The sequence below is a fragment of the Thermobia domestica genome, chromosome 3 (genome assembly GCF_964235325.1).
Source record: "Thermobia domestica chromosome 3, izTheDome1.hap1.1, whole genome shotgun sequence".
Taxonomy (NCBI): Eukaryota; Metazoa; Arthropoda; class Insecta; order Zygentoma; family Lepismatidae; genus Thermobia; species Thermobia domestica.
In genome coordinates this window covers 16,198,383-16,214,905 of record NC_137456.1, presented here as the reverse complement: position 1 = coordinate 16,214,905, position 16,523 = coordinate 16,198,383, and the positions used below count along the sequence as shown (strand labels likewise).

Sequence of the window (16,523 nt, the reverse complement as noted above, 5' to 3'; positions counted from 1 at the left end):
AACCTTAGAACGTACAACGTCCTTCCGGCAGGACGTAACCTCCTAAAAGTCCTACCATATTTATCTATAAATTAAAGTACTTTGTATACGTCCAGCAGGACAGAGAGTTTTCCTGGTAGAAAGAGCATGAACTCCTAAGTTTTAGTGCAAAAAATGTCATGTTGGTATGACTGTTATAGATCAATAATTGCGACATGTTTTCTAAAGGTGATCGTGTGTACGTTTACGCTCCCTTTTTTTTTTTTTTTTTTTTTTGACTCACTAGACACCAATCATGTGTGGAGTAAAGTGAATTTCGGTGAAAGCAGGGAAACACTAAACCAAATCTTATATTGTTTATTGTATATTTTTAAAATGCGTACTGCTGGAAGGTTTCCGTCGTTCCGCAAGGACAAACTCACTTTTTTCCGTTGAAGAGATGCGTCCTGCCGGCAGGACGGCGGCTCGTGTACGGAAGTCCTTCCGGAAGAGCCTTTCGGCAGAACAGAGGCTTGTACGTACGTTCTATCATTAATCTGCACCATCGTATACACCCTCCATTCCAAAAGAAACCGAACTTTTGAAAACAAATAGTACCACTAGTGCCATCTGTTGTAATATTTTACCGGTAGATGGCGTAGCCCCTAATTGACAACTGGTATAAATGTCATGACATTTGGATGCACGGCAACAAAGTTATTGCGTTTCAACTGTCAGTGTGTTGTGTACATCGGTCGGAAAATGAGTTTCAAACAACGAGCTGCAATTGAGTTTTGTGTTAAACTGGGTAAAACTTTTAGTGAAACGCACCAAATGCTACAAACTGCATATGGTGATGAGTGTCTATCCCGTACGCAAGTTTACGAGTGGTTCAGGCGATTCAAATCGGTAGAGAGACGCTGGATGATGACGAAAGATCAGGCCGTCCCAGAACCGGATTATCGGAAGAAAACATCGAAAAAGTGCGTGAATTCATCAAACATAACAAAAAATCGTCGGTGAAAGTTATTGAAATGGAATTAGGCATTCCTCAAACAACCGCATACCGCATTTTGACCGAAGTTTTGGGCCTTAAGAAGGTTAATTCGCGGTTTGTACCACACAAACTCACCGAAGACCAAAAAGTTGATCGAATTGCGCATTGCAAAGACATCGTTAAAAGTGCTCGGCAAGATCGAAACTTCTTGAAATCGATTGTAACTGGTGACGAGACGTGGTGTTTTGAATATGAGCCCGAAACAAGCGGCAAAGTGCTGAATGGAGAGCGCCAGATGAAGGAACACCCAAAAAAAAGTCGCTTGGTGAAGTCAAAAGTTAAGGTGATGCTGATTTGTTTTTACGATTCAAAAGGAATTATCCACAAAGAATTTGTTCAGCCCGGCCAGACAGTCACTGGAGAGTTTTACTTGGGCGTCATGAAGCGTTTGCTGGCAAGAATTCGTCGTATTCGGCCCGAATATCGCGAAATCGGCAGTTGGACTCTTTTGGACGATAATGCACCATCACATCGTTCGCGACTTGTAACTGAATTTTTGGTCAAAAATAACATTATTCGGTTGCATCATCCGCCCTATTCACCAGCTCTCGCTCCGTGCGATTTCTATCTGTTCCCGAAACTGCATTTGGCGATGAAAGGAAAGTGGCACGCATCGATTGATGCCATTGAGAAGGCGACGACCGCCGTCCTAAAGACCATTCCAATAAAGGACATGGAGAAGTCGTTTGACAACTTGTTGGAGCGTCCAAATATGTGTATCGATGCAGAAGGGGAATACATTGATTAATAAAAATAATTTGTTCCAAAATTACATTGCTTTTTTTTTTTTTTTAACGTTCGGTTTCTTTTGGAATGGAGGGTGTACATGCTTCCAATCCAAATCTTCTCCTGGAATGAGAAAGTTTTTTTTTCTGATGCAGACCTTAGTGTATGTCGCCAACGCACGTTTTCTTTTCTTTCTCCTATAGATTCACTATTATAAAACACTACAGTATGGTGCTTGGGGTCCCGGGTTCGATCCCAGCCCCAGCCAAGTGAACTTTGTGGTGGATGAACACCGTGTGCGTGGGTTTCCTCGGGGTTCTCCCGTTTTCTCCCACTTTTTTCATTCCACCATTTCATTTATTACTCATCATCACCGTCTCCTTTAGCCTAACTGGCATAACCGTGGGACGTAAAACCCAAAGATTTCATTTCACTCAAACCCTACAGTCCTGTTTAACCGAATTTACGAGTTAATGGAATCACTTAAAAAAAAACTTTACTCGTACGCGAATTATATTTAAACACCAACAACGACTACAGTATTTGTCTTGGGGTAACAATTATATCAAAAACTAAGTTGACTATTACGTTGAGTTGGCTATACTCACCCATTGCTTCATATTGGTCTATTTTAACACTTACGCACACGAGCTAGCACGGATTTCCCTAATTTACATTTAAAAAGTAATTGCTTTACAATTGCTTTATTCTCGTAGGTGATGCACCTTCTATCTTCCTACTTTGTTTCCTTCTGTGTGTAAATGACACGCTCAGTTTTCTGTTAACTTTCGTTGTGGAATGATAAAGTCTTGCGGGGAAATGCATTCACCGCGTGTGCATGCGTGTCTATTTTTTAATGATCATACTACATTCGTGTTACTTATATCTGTGATCAAAATGGAGTATGAAGAAGAGCAGAGACGGGTTTTAGAACTGTTTAACTCAATATAATATGAAGTTGAAGACATAGCTGAACCACCACAACCATCGTTCCCTATGTCAGATCGTGAAGGTGTTGCGGATTCCGTGTGTAGTGATGTGCATGAATCTACAAATATACTAGTTTTCTAAATGTGTTTACATTGCAATGTTTCGTATGTTTTCATTTAGTATAATCTACTTTTGCATACGTAGTTTCAAGTAAGAATAAAGACAGCTTTTGTAAAACAGTAGTAGAGGCTACGAGGAGAATAAATTTCTAAAGTTCTAGCAATCCCCGTCACCGCGTGTGCTTACGTTTTAAACAAATTAACTTTCTTTTGCAATTTTAACATATTTGTAAAAGATTCTTTTGGCGCTTGCACAAAAACAATTACGAAATTTTCTTGATGTTTTTAAGAAATAGATACATAGGCTATACTGTAGTAAAATTTCTAAATAAAATCCCATTAAACTAGAAATCTACGGGCAGTTATTTTTAGAATGAGGGAATCCTCGTACCGCGTGCAGCGGTTACGGCAAAAAAAAAAAAAAAAAAAAAAAAGCGCGTAATCACACGCGCTGTGCTGTGCTGTAAAAGCCAACAGACAACTGCCAGTTGAGATTTGTATTCAAATATTCATTAATTTGTATAGAAATAAAACTGAAAAGCTTACTCCGATTTAACCGAATTTTCGTTCAACCGAAGCACCATTGGTCATATCAAATTAGGTTAAACGGGACTCTAATGTATAATTTATCAATATGAGGCGGGAGATATTTAAAAAGAATCGGAAATGATCGACATTGATGTCGAATCGATAGTTTTCGGGGTCACTCAAATGGACAGTCATGCTTCCAATGCTGTTTAAATCCCAATTCAGCCCCACAACTTGAGGAACGAGGCACATATATCAAAATGATCGAAAATGACAGATAGTGCCGAATCCATAATTTTCGGGGTCTCTGAGACGAACAGTGACACTTTTGATGCCGTTTAAATCCAATCACACAGTGCTTCAGTAATAGTGAAAAGTGACTGACTAACGAGAACATATTACTATTTTTTCTTATTCTAACCCAGCAAAACAAGTAAGGTAAACGCGCCTGAATTCGACAGGCACCCGAATTCGACATACGTGTGCTTAAATGTTATGAAATAAGCGTAAGATGTCATCCCTGCGATCGTGAATAGAAGTGGCAACATTATGGGAGTGTCTTTTCTCCTGTCAAAAGCACGGTTACAGTAGATGAGTCATATGTATGGAGAAAAGAAGTACATTGTTGTGTGTATGATACACTATTCGACAAAAATCACATAATCTTAAGAAAATCATAAGACGGCAGGTTATTTTCGTAAGACTTTTATTCAAGTTAGGTTTGCTTCAAGCAAATAGTGGTACTCTAATGTTGTAAAGGAGTTTCAATCAGTGCGTTTTGTTTTCTTCTGTGAGGACAAAGGTTGTGATGTAACATGAACAGGGGGTTGTCGAAAACACGAGCCTTTATTTGTAACTTGAACCGGATTTCGACAAGGTTGTCGAATTCATGCTCAGTAGTGCAAATATAATTTTAACTGAATATCTAAACGTACAAGTATGTTCAAAGTCTTTCATAAAGCTATTTGTTGCATAATTCTCCGATAGTTGTCACCTCAGTTCGACATGGAATGTCGAAATCAGGTTCCAGCATGTCGAATTGATGATCATCGAAGTAACTATTCAGTTCAGAAAATTTCAGTTGTGTTCTTTTGCCCGTCTGATAATTTCTGCATAATAATAAAACAATATTTAAAGCTGAGAAGAGATTACTACTACTAATAATGCCAACTTAATGTTTTACATGGATATAATTGAAGGTGTTGAATTCAGATAACGCAACTGTCGAAACCAGGAGAAGTGTGTCGAATTCGGATTCCATTGGCGAGTTCCAGTTTCATAAAAAAATTTAACATTAGCATTTGAGCCTTGAAGTGGCTTTTAGTATTAGTGGAGACTGTACATTTCAAGGGGAAAAAATGGGCCAACACCGACCAATATTATGGCCACAATAGGCAATTGATCTTGAAAAACGTCTTTAACCTGTCGAAATCCGGTGCGTTTACCTTAATTGACGATAGTACCAATTAAGATACTTTTGGTACAATAATTAAGTTAGTAGTAATACTTAAGGGATATTTTATTGTATGTTTTCACAGGAACAACTCCCCAAACGCTTTGGAGTTGAAGTGTATTGAAGTATGGCTTATCTCATGTATTCTGTTCGTATTCTTCGCTCTGTTGGAGTATTTTGTTGTGTTATTTGGTATCCGCTATGAAAAACATTGGCAGAAGAAGGAGAAGAAACCGGAAGATGTAGCAAACCATGTAAACCATGTGCACACACATCGAGTGGAGAATTTACGGCTGTTCCAGCCAAAAGTATTCCCTTCCAACGAAGATGGCGCCGACCTCAAAGAGAGGAACACTGCTCAAAGAACATATGTTAGGGTAAGTACAGTTTTAAGTTGACTTGATCTCGTATTCAATTCCAGGATATTCTATGCGAATTTCTACCCAATGCTCGATCATCATCCATATCAATTTTCATATCCCTTCTACATGACATAAAACCAGGACGTTCAACTAAAATATTCACTTTCATTAGGTTAAATTTTACATCGACAAAATTCTTAGTCCAGCCATGTTGTGAAGATAGTCCTTATCCGCCTTATGCAGAGTCGTTTCGACGTATGATTAGCATCATACTAAAACTTTGACTACTGCAGGAGACTTATGTTAGTCGAACTCTTTAATATGGCACTAATCGAGCTTGAAAACGACTCTGAATAAGGCCCTATATTTCAGCGTATTTGATGAGGATGTCGCCGTCAATCTGATACTTGACCTATATGATAAAATTTATATATTAATTGCTACGAAGATTTTAATATTTAAATATGTAACATCCTTGGGAAATAGGAAACATAGGAACATCTAACTACTTAATACACACATTATTTCATTCACATTTTCCTTTAACGATAACAACAGTGTACTGGAATATATATATATATATGATTATTATAAGGCATTATGATTATCATCTTCTGGTTTCCTTTTTTAAAACTTCACGTGACTTTTGGCTATTCCCTAAAACTGACAATGCCGCTGAAAAGGATCCAATTTGAGTTACAAAAAAGGTATATAGCGAAATTGGATCGCGCAACTTTCATCCCTTGTCAAATATGTTTTCTACTGAACCTTTTAGCGTTGCTCGAAGAAGCATGTACAATTTAAAATTCATTTGAAGGGGATCAGCCGTACTAAAGATAGAAAATTATCAGCATCATCACACGAAATAATCAAAGAACCCAGTGCAAATTATTTAGAAAATTAAATGTACTAATTCTTCCATTGTTTTACATACTGCACTCTGTACTGTACATAAAACAAAACCAAGAAAAAAAACAAATAATGCAAATGTACATAGGGTTAATCGTAATACAAGAGCTAATGTCCCTTCATGTACACTGGAAACATGTATGAAAATCTTGACATCCATAGAACTGTTCAATCACTTACCACAAAATATTAAACTGAATAAAGACGTTAAAGGAACAGTAAGAAAAGCTCTATTCAATTGTTGCATTTTATTCTATCAATGAGTTGAGAAAAGCTCTATTCAATTGTTGCATTTTATTCTATCAATGAGTTAAGAAAAGCCCTATTCAATTGTTGAATTTTATTCTATCAATGAGTTAAGAAAAGCTCTATTCAATTGTTGCATTTATTCTATCAATGAGTTAAGAAAAGCTCTATTCAATTGTTGCATTTTATTCTATTAGTGAGTTAAGAAAAGCTCTATTCAATTGTTGCATTTTGTTCTATCAATGAGTTCAGAAATGCTCTATTCAATTGTTGCATTTTGTTCTATCAATGAGTTAAGAAATGCTCTATTCAATTGCTGCATTTATTCTATCAATGAGTTAAGAAAAGTTCTATTCAATTGTTGCATTTTATTCTATCAATGAGTTAAGAAAAGCTCTATTCAATTGTTACATTTTATTCTATCAATGAGTTAAGATAAGCTCTATTCAATTGTTACATTTTATTCTATCAATGAGTTAAGAAAAGCTCTATTCAATTGTTACATTTTATTCTATCAATGAGTTAAGAAAAGCTCTATTCAAAAGTTGCATTTTATTCTATCAGTGAGTTAAGAAAAGCTCTATTCAATTGTTGCATTTTGTTCTATCAATGAGTTAAGAAATGCTCTATTCAATTGTTGCATTTATTCTATCAATGAGTTAAGAAAAGTTCTATTCAATTGTTGCATTTTATTCTATCAGTGACTTAAGAAAAGCTCTATTCAATTGTTACATTTTATTCTATCAATGAGTTAAGAACTGCTCTATTCAATTGTTGCATTTTATTTTATCAATGAGTTAAGAAAAGCACTATTCAGTTGTTGCATTTTGTTCTATCAATGAGTTAAGAAATGCTCTATTCAATTGTTGCATTTATTCTATCAATGAGTTAAGAAAAGCCCTATTCAATTGTTACATTTTATTCTATCAATGAGTTAAGAAAAGCTCTATTCAATTGTTGCATTTTATTCTATCAATGAGTTAAGAAAAGCTCTATTCAATTGTTGCATTTTATTCTATCAATGAGTTAAGAAAAGCTCTATTCAATTGTTGCATTTATTCTGTCAATTAGTTTTTTTTAATAAAGAACATGAACCATAGTTTTAGAATAACTATAGATATTATTTTCTTCTTTGTTTGTTTGTATGGCGTTCTACAATTATGCACCGAGGTTAAGGGAAACGGTGATAATGAAACTGAAGATAATAGCAGAATGAAGAAAATCATAGGAAACGGCAAAATTTCGAGAAAACCCACGCACACGGTGTTTGTCCACTATGAAGTTCAGTTTGCGCGAGCTGCGATCGAACCAAAGACTACACGCACAAAAGGTGAACGTTCTACCACTGAGTCACCGCAGCCCCGTATCTGTTTTACATAATATCACTTAAGCAAATAGTTCATATATTGTCATCAATTAACTATATGTAAACATAATATGTACTAATCATATTGTTCTGACTATTTCTATACCACAATTCAATTTGCATTTGTATTATATTTGGCACGCTGAACGCAATAAACAGTACAATCAATACGGTATGTAATAGGATACTTAAATACATATTTATTCTTTTACAGGAGTCTTATGCAGCACCTTCAGCATCTGAGGAGTCTTCTGCTAGCAGTACGAGGCACAAAGCGAAAGAGTTACGAGACAGGTGCTTCTTGTTTTGTGGTTCTCAACAAGGAACATTAGATAAAATATCGTTAGGACTCTTTCCGTTTTGTTTTGTAATTTTCAATCTAGCTTACTGGGTATCGTACATAACAGAAGCTAACAGAAGAATGGGAACTGATACATGAAACAGTTCACCAGCGTCCTTTGAAGAGCTCAACTAAATTAATCCATTTTGAAAGCGTTATTCTAAAGCGGATTGAACGGCGCAGAAATATGGAATAGAAGATGTAAGCTGGATGAAAGCAAGGGAATTAAGATAGTGATTTTACTCCGTTAAATACGCTAACGTGTATCCTATCATAACGAACATTTATTTTAAAGACTTCGTTTAATATTTTCTTTTTTTTTTTTTTTAATAATTAAGTTAAACAAACCTAAACGCTCAATTATTAAACTGTTCTACATAAGTACAAAGGCTATTATGTCAATATATTTTTTTTAATTTCTGATACAGTGGTCCTTGCCAATTTCAAATGAAATATCACTATTACTGTTATTTATAATTCTTACAACGTCATAGTTTAGTATTTTTGGAAATTATTTTGAGACTAGCCTTAGGTTAATGGATAAATCAGTAAGGATAGACAAGCTCTAAGCGGAACTGTGAGAAGCATGATATTTATAACCTAGTGGCAATAGCACTATTGCCAGGTCATGATGCACTATGGCTAATGCAGTATGAAACACTGACATTCCCGATTTAAAACTTCCCGTACAATTTATTAAAAACGACTATTTGAAGCAATAAATAATGCAAACAATCAATTACTGGTCTTAACCCAAACAAAAAGAGGAATAATTTAAGTGAAATAATGATTAAGACAAAATAAATAAATAAATAAAACTTAAAAAAAAAATGTACCAGAAAGGAGAATATGTATATACGTTGAACTTGCACTTCGTATTCTATGAGCAAACTATCGTGAGTGACCTCCAAATTTTGCGTCACTTCAGAAATGGATTTAATTATATAAATCTTATTCTAATCGCAATGTGAAAAATAATATGACGCTTAAATTACTAATTTATAAGAACAAAGATGTTATCAACACATCAATTTGTCGGCATTATAATTATCACCAGAGACGAAATTTAAGCATATTCGATTAGTAAGATATTGCTAATTACTGTATGCTTCTTTTTATAGAATTGAATATAGCTGAAAGAGCCTTTTCACATCTATATTAATTTCTAAGACTCAAAAACCATGATTTCCTATTCAAAAGCATTGTCAAATATGAAAATTGTTATACAATGACCTATCTCTCGCATATTTTTAGTTACTAGCTCTTTTAATTCTTTCTAAATATTTCTTCCATTGAGTTTTCAGTCACTACTCAAGTATTAGATAATTGTCTTACCCTGAATTCGAAAATGGAAAGTTATCTTTCACATATGTTTAAAAACAATGGAAACTGTCCAACACTGTATTCACCATATTTACAAGTCTTGAATCCTATTGCGAGGATAATAATTATTGCAAGTCGTGGCTTAAGTAACTCTAGTCGATCAATTATATCGCTAAATATTCTTAAAAATGAAAATTGTTCTTACAAAATGTTTTTACTTCTTTTTCACGGTTTTGTTGTATGTTAGAGAGAGAAACGGCGTCCAGCATATTTAAAATGCACTATATATTATAAAGATTGTATTAAACTAAAATTGTCAAAAGTAAAAATTGTTTGAAGTGAAAAATTGTAGTAAAATTGAGAGCAAGGCTCTCTTATACTTATCTACTTGGACGCCATCTTCTCTTCCTCATACGTCTTGATTTGTTAATTAACAACTCGTAAAGATTGAAAAATAACTTTCTAACCAATAATACAAATGTAAATAAATTTGCGTAGGGATTTTAAACCATTTTTGAAACAATAAATACTATTATGTACAAACAAATCTTAAATTGGATACTATCATATTTTCTTTTTGTCTGGGCTTTTAGGCTTGAATCGCCCTTTCTCAGAAGCGTTAAACTTGAAACCTAAATGAATTAAAATATTTACATTAAAACTCGCTAGCAAATGACTGGTACTACGGCTGCTTTATAAACAAAAAACTCTGTTAAAATGTTTTCCATTACTTAATTGTTAAAAAGTAATCGTTATTAAATACACCTCTTCCATTTCATCTATTATCGCTGTTTAGAAATTAATTTGTGGTTCAAATCTTACAAAAGTTGCTTTCCAGGTAGAGTACAGATTACAAGGGTGTTATAAAACAGGATCTGCGGCTGCCTACACGACAAAATCATGAAACCATACGTCACAGTTTCGCACCCCTTCTTTGCCCTCTCCGCCCAATAGGATCGCAATGTTTTGAGCTAACATTCATGGCGGAAACGAGAATAGGCAATCAGAAGATGCTCGTTTTTTCTTCATGAGTTAATAGGACGAAGATACATGCGAAAATTCTCTATTTTATAACATCCTTGACAGATTACACGATAATTTAAACCATAACGGAATATATTTGATAAAAATAAATTGAATATATATTTTTCTTCATTTTGATTCAATGCCAATAGAAATGCATTCGTTACTTAATATTTAAGAGACAAAATAGTGTCTGTAAAAAAAATGTCTTTCAAAACAAACCCATGTTTTAGTTTTAAGGAAGTTACATACACACGTTCGTTCTACTTGCCAGTATCTATGATGGTTATATTTTATGTTTCTAGAAGCAATAACTGAAGTACTGCTCATCTACTTTTGAACTTCACTATTGCCTGTGCCTCCTCGTGATATTCTATATAACACTACAGATGTGCATCTATTAAAATTAACACGTCCAGCCGCGGATCCAGGATATGATCAAGGGAGGGGCTAAACCATAGTTTGCCGCTTTATCCAATGTAAAGAAAGTAGGATTGGAGTCTATTTTATCAGGTGTGTATCTGAGCGTCAAGGGGAGCTATAGCCCTCCCCTTGGATCCGCGCCTGTGTATAACTGTCTCTTAAATGCATTATCCACCGAACGTTTCTTTGGTTAAGCAATGCATATGCACTAATTATACACAAAAATAAAAGAATGTATGTGCTCAAACACTAAACCAGTCATATTGTAATAATTGTATACAGAATATTCACCTCCAAATAATACTTAATAACGAAGTGAAGAGATTTACAGATGTCACAATTTGTTAAAATTATAAGCTTAAGATGAGGTCCCCAAAATATTGCATTGATGAAGAATGAAAAAAAGGAATTGTATCTATTAACAATAAAATGTATTTTTGGTAAGTTTTTACTTTGGTCATTTCATTCATTTTATTCGATTCAGTGATTTGAATCTTTTAGTTCCGGTTTTCAGAAGGTATCTGTTCTTCTAGATTCGTTACCGGTATTGAGTCACGTGATGAGTTACTTTTGATGTTAGGTTAGGTGAAAAACTGTTTCGAGGAACTAGTTCCCTACGAATCGATTGACTGAACGTTTCATTGAATGAAATGACCAAAGTAAAAACTTGACGGATATATTTTTAGAAGAATTAGAAGCACAAATAGCAATGACCACTGTATCTTTCTGCATACTCGCTAGCAAAAGATTGTGTCCACCATGCATGAACGAACAGAGCAATTAATGTATACTTTTTAATATCGTATGATTAAGGTTACCAAAATTCCGTGTTCTCTAACGACTCGTGAAACATAAAAAGGTGAAATGAATAGTTTGATTTTTTGCAAATATTTGTATCTATCGACCACAAAGCAAGTACCTAACTGTCGAACGCAACTTGGAAGGCGCTCGTCTGCTAATACTGCACAAGAAAGAGACAGTTATAATTTGCTCAGCAACAATATAAGTGGATGTGTATAACCGGAAACTGAAGTTATGTTTAAAATTGTGTAAAGCAGTAAAGAAAATGTCAATTAAAACGTAAAAGGTTATTTATACTTGTTCGCATTTTGTAAATAAAATGGTCCATGGTCCGTTAATGTCTTCTTTTTGACTTCATGATATTTGGTAACCTTGCATACGGTGAATTCTACTTTTCCGTGTATCGGAAAACCGCTCTGAAATTGCTTCGTTCGTTTAAAGAAGCATTGTAAAATGGGTCAATTTATTTTCCTAACGACGCAACAGATTATCTCACTGTACTAATACGATTTTATAAAGCATTAGATATTAATTACACCTGTTTAAAATAAAAATCCTTTATACACACGTAGTACAATTCAAACTTATTTACTGTCAGTCGTTTAAACAATTTTTTCCGTCATTCATATGTAAGATTTAAACAAAACTGTTTTCATCGATACACCTTAATTTACACTGACAATACATGAAGAACCAACGTTAGTATTATACCTAAATTTTGATGACATTTTATCGTTTATTTTCTGAAATTCATTATTTTAATACAGTGAACCCTCGGAATATAAACTGAGAAGCGTTTAGTAACTGTTTGTGAACCAAAATGTTCGTAAACCAGAACTATTTTTCCTCATCTGAAATTAATGTAAATACCTAGTTTTACCATAAATACTGTCGCAAAATTTTAAAGTACATTGACACAAAATTCTTAGAGATATTTTAATATCCTAATAATACAAGTTACATCAGCGTTTCCCAACCCTTTGCGGCACACTACTTGTGTAACTTGAATTCTCGCGGCACATTCATAGATACATTATATTATTATTATTATTATTATTTGTAAATATAAAATACCACGGAAATGTTTTCTGTGATTATTTATCTCCTCCTCACAGTAGCTTCATAGTAATGTGAAATACAAATATACATTTTTCCGTATGTGTTGCAATTTGGTTGCTACAGAATCATTAATTTTGTTTCGATTTCCTTGCGGAACACCGGCGGCCCATTCGCGGCACGCTGGTTGGGAAAGGCTGAGTTACATGGATGCATTATGATGGCCACCATTAGCATGCACAGAGTCCTTAAATCTTTGTAGCCACTCATCAATTGCATTACGCAACACATCAACTGGAAAATTTGCAGCTGCTTTATGAAGACATCGCTTTAAACTTTTAATATTGGGATGTCTCTTGTGGTAAGCCATCTCCTGGAGCTTGGACCACAATTTTCAGTCTAAAGCGCTTAGGTCCGGACTTGTAAAAGGCAGATCTGAAATGGAAATGAAGTCCGAAACATTTGCCTCCAGCCACTGCTGGCTTGTTCGTGCCCTGTGTGCTGAGGCTGAGTCCTGCTGAAAGCTTCAGTTCTATCCATGGAAGAGGGTGTTGGTGAGACTCTTAACTAGTCTCTCAAGCACCACCTCCTGGTACACTTTAGCTGACAGAAATGGTGGTCCGTTGTGCCCTCTTAGCTCACACTCTACCATACCATAACAGGCAGGATGCTGACCCCTCTGGATCCTTGGAGTCTTTTCACCAACTTCTCCAGAGGATGTGGCATATATCCTGTCATCTTTGGCCTTGAAAGTCTCCTCAATACTGAAAAATATTTTTATCAGTGAAAAGCATTCGACGGTGCCCATTTGCTGCGTAACGCTTAAGTAAGCGCTTTGCTTTTAGGAGCCTGTGTCGATTCAGTTCACTTGTCAGATGTCCTTTGCATTGTTTGTAGGTATGCAGTTCCAGGTCACTGTTTAACGTGTCAGACAGTGTTTCCTAACTGGAATTCGTCGGATACCCGCTGCCACTGCTTTCACAGGCTTCGGTGTTCGTATTGTGCGTGGTCTTCCTTGCCGCGGGCGCTCTTTCACAGTTCCAGTCTCAACAAAGCGATGGATAGTGCGTAAACTTTTTTTTTTCTAATTTGCAGCTTGGAAGGTTTAAAAAAATCTCCCTGGTGATTTGGCTACCTTGTGTAATGCTATCACGGCCACACAATTTTAATACTTGCTCCATTCTATCTTGAACAGTTACAACTGACACCTTTACACTTCTTCAGCTCATGCAGCAATGACTTACGCTTCACGATACCGCTCTTGACGTCGCTCGCTTGTATGGGCAGAAGTACAACCACGCTCAAAAGTTGGTAAGACTAGGTACTAATCCGTCCTAGCCACAAAAACATGGTTCTATTTTTTCTTTTTTTCATCTAGTGTTTCTCTGTGATGAATATAAAACAAGTAATTACGCCGTCAAGTAACCCAACAATAATACATGAAAACAACAGTATGAGGGCTAGAAATCAAATTCAGAACAGATCAAAAAGTAATTTTGAACACAGAATTATGACGCCTTATGCAGAGTCGATTTGATGTATGATTAGCGTCATACTAAAGACCTGACTACTTCAGGAAACATATGTTAGTCTATCTCTTTAGTATGGTAGCCTACCAATCACGCGTCAAAACGACTCTGCATAAGGCCTTTAATGTTTACGGCAAACGCACAAAAGGCCCACGCATGGAACTCGGTATAGGCTCGTACTCCGAAATATTGTTCGTAAACCGAGGGCTCACTGATCGTGTGCTTAATTTTACTCTGTAATTCGCAAAAGCGTTATATAGAAAGCTATAAATATTTAAAAACTTACCGAGAAATATGCAAAAATACTGTAATATTAATATTTATATGAAAAACGTACATATTAAAAGAAGCACAAACAAATTTGCAAGTGCCAAAGTGTTTTATAATGGTTATTTATGTAAATTTGCAAAACATTCAATTAAATATGTATAAATTGTACAGTTACGTTCTGTTAGAGATGAATATATGGTAGTTCTTGAAGCATTCAACGAAGTTATTTATGATTCTAATTACACCTGTTATAAACTTGTAAATACTATCAACGTCCATTTCGCTACTTGTTCTGTTAATAAAGTCTTTATTATGTCTTTCGAATTCATGTTGTATAATTTATAAACATGCTCATAACAAATAATGTGTTTATTACAGAAAAAAAATCCATTGGACAACAAACCCTGCGATACATATTGTACAAACAGTACTATGAAAGTTTTGCAATACAACGCACCCATGTGTCGCAGGAGTCTGCTTCCTGGTGTAAGCCAGTGATGCCAATTAAAGGGAAATTTCCCTTGACGCAGGGAAATTTTGAGTAAATTTTGGGGAAAAGGGAAAATGCTTGTAATCTTTCAGTATTGCAGGGAAATTTGAACCTCTCTTCAATCATTTATAGGTTGATAGATATATTTACGTATCTGATTAATCTCACTAAAATTCAGTATGAATTCAACATCATATTTGTTCCAAACATAATCCGTTGCACATATTTCACATAAATTCTCACAAGTTATCTTGCTTTGCATTCGTTAATATTTATCAACATTACACATCGATCAACATATTCAGTTAAATTCGAAACATTACAACAATGCTTATTTAAAATCTTTTATCAAAATTAATCTTCCCATTGTTCAATTAAATGCAATGGAATAAGATGAAATATTTCTCGATTAAATCATCAGTCCAACTTCAAGTTCAAATTCTGCGTAAGTTCAAAGGAAGGCTGTCAGGTATCTGCTTGTATGTGGTAATAAAATTGGGGAGATGGAGTGGAGGGGAAAACGATTAAAAATACGTTTACTAAATGCAGTACTTGAACGGTTTGGATGAAGGGAAATTTTGTCCGGGAAAGGGAAATTCTGAAGCTTGTGAAGGGAAAACGGCTATGAAGGAATTGGCATCACTGGTGCAAGTTGAGATATGTTTATACTTGCACAGTAACCGCTGTGCCAAGTCCACGGGCTGAATTATTCATTAGCGGTCATAATCTAATGTGTTTGCTATGTCTTCTTGGTCACGAAATGTGATACGAGCAGTTTTGCGTATAACTTCGCGCGTAGTTTAAACGTAGACCAGTGCTTAGAAGAAATGCCTCTTACACTGGATGATGTCTGTCCACGTCGTACGACTAAGGTAAACGCACCTGAATTCGATAGGCATCCGAATTCGACATACCTGTGCTTAAATGTTGTGAAATAAGCGTAAGATGTCATCCCTGCGATCGTGCATAGAAGTGGCAACATTATGGGAGTGTCTTTTCTCGTGTCAAAAGTGCGGTTACAATAGATGAGTCATACGCATGGAGAAAATAAGTGCATTGTTATGTGTGTGATACACTCTTCGAGAAAAAACACAATCTTAAGAAAATCATAAGACGGCAAGTTATTTTCGTAAGACTTTTATTAAAGTTAGGTTTGCTTCAAGCAAATAGTGGTACTTTAATGTAAAGGAGTTTCAATCAGTGCGTTTTGTTTTCTTCTGTGATGACAAAGGTTGTGATGTAACTGAACGGGGGGTTGTCGAAAACACGAGCCTTTATTTGTAACGTGAACCGGATTTCGACAAGGTTGTCGAATTCATGCTCAGTAGTGCAAATATAATTTTAACTGAATATCTAAGCGTACAAGTATGTTCAAAGTCTTTCATAAAGCTATTTGTTGCATAATTCTCCGATAGTTGTAATCTCAGTTCGACATGGAATGTCGAAATCAGGTTCCAGCATGTCGAATTGAGGATCATCGAAGTAACTACTCAGTTCAGAAAATTTAAGTTGTGTTCTTTTGCCCGTCTGATAATTTCTGCATAATAATAAAACAATATTTGAAGCTGAGAAGGGATTACTACTACTAATAATGCCGACTTAATGTTTTACATA

General features: G+C 35.3%; 1 protein-coding gene across 1 annotated transcript in view; it reads left to right on the top strand.

Moving 5' to 3' along the window:
* Positions 1 to 8,279, top strand: part of LOC145681390 (glycine receptor subunit alpha-2-like) — an 86,622-nt gene extending 78,343 nt beyond the window's left edge. The window contains exons 5-6 of the mRNA XM_081753041.1: positions 4,857 to 5,148; positions 7,869 to 8,279. Of these exons, the coding sequence (XP_081609167.1) occupies positions 4,857 to 5,148; positions 7,869 to 8,093 (517 nt within the window). The 3' untranslated portion in view covers positions 8,094 to 8,279. The remainder of the gene's footprint in view (positions 1 to 4,856; positions 5,149 to 7,868) is intronic.
* The last annotated feature ends 8,244 nt before the right edge of the window (positions 8,280 to 16,523 follow it).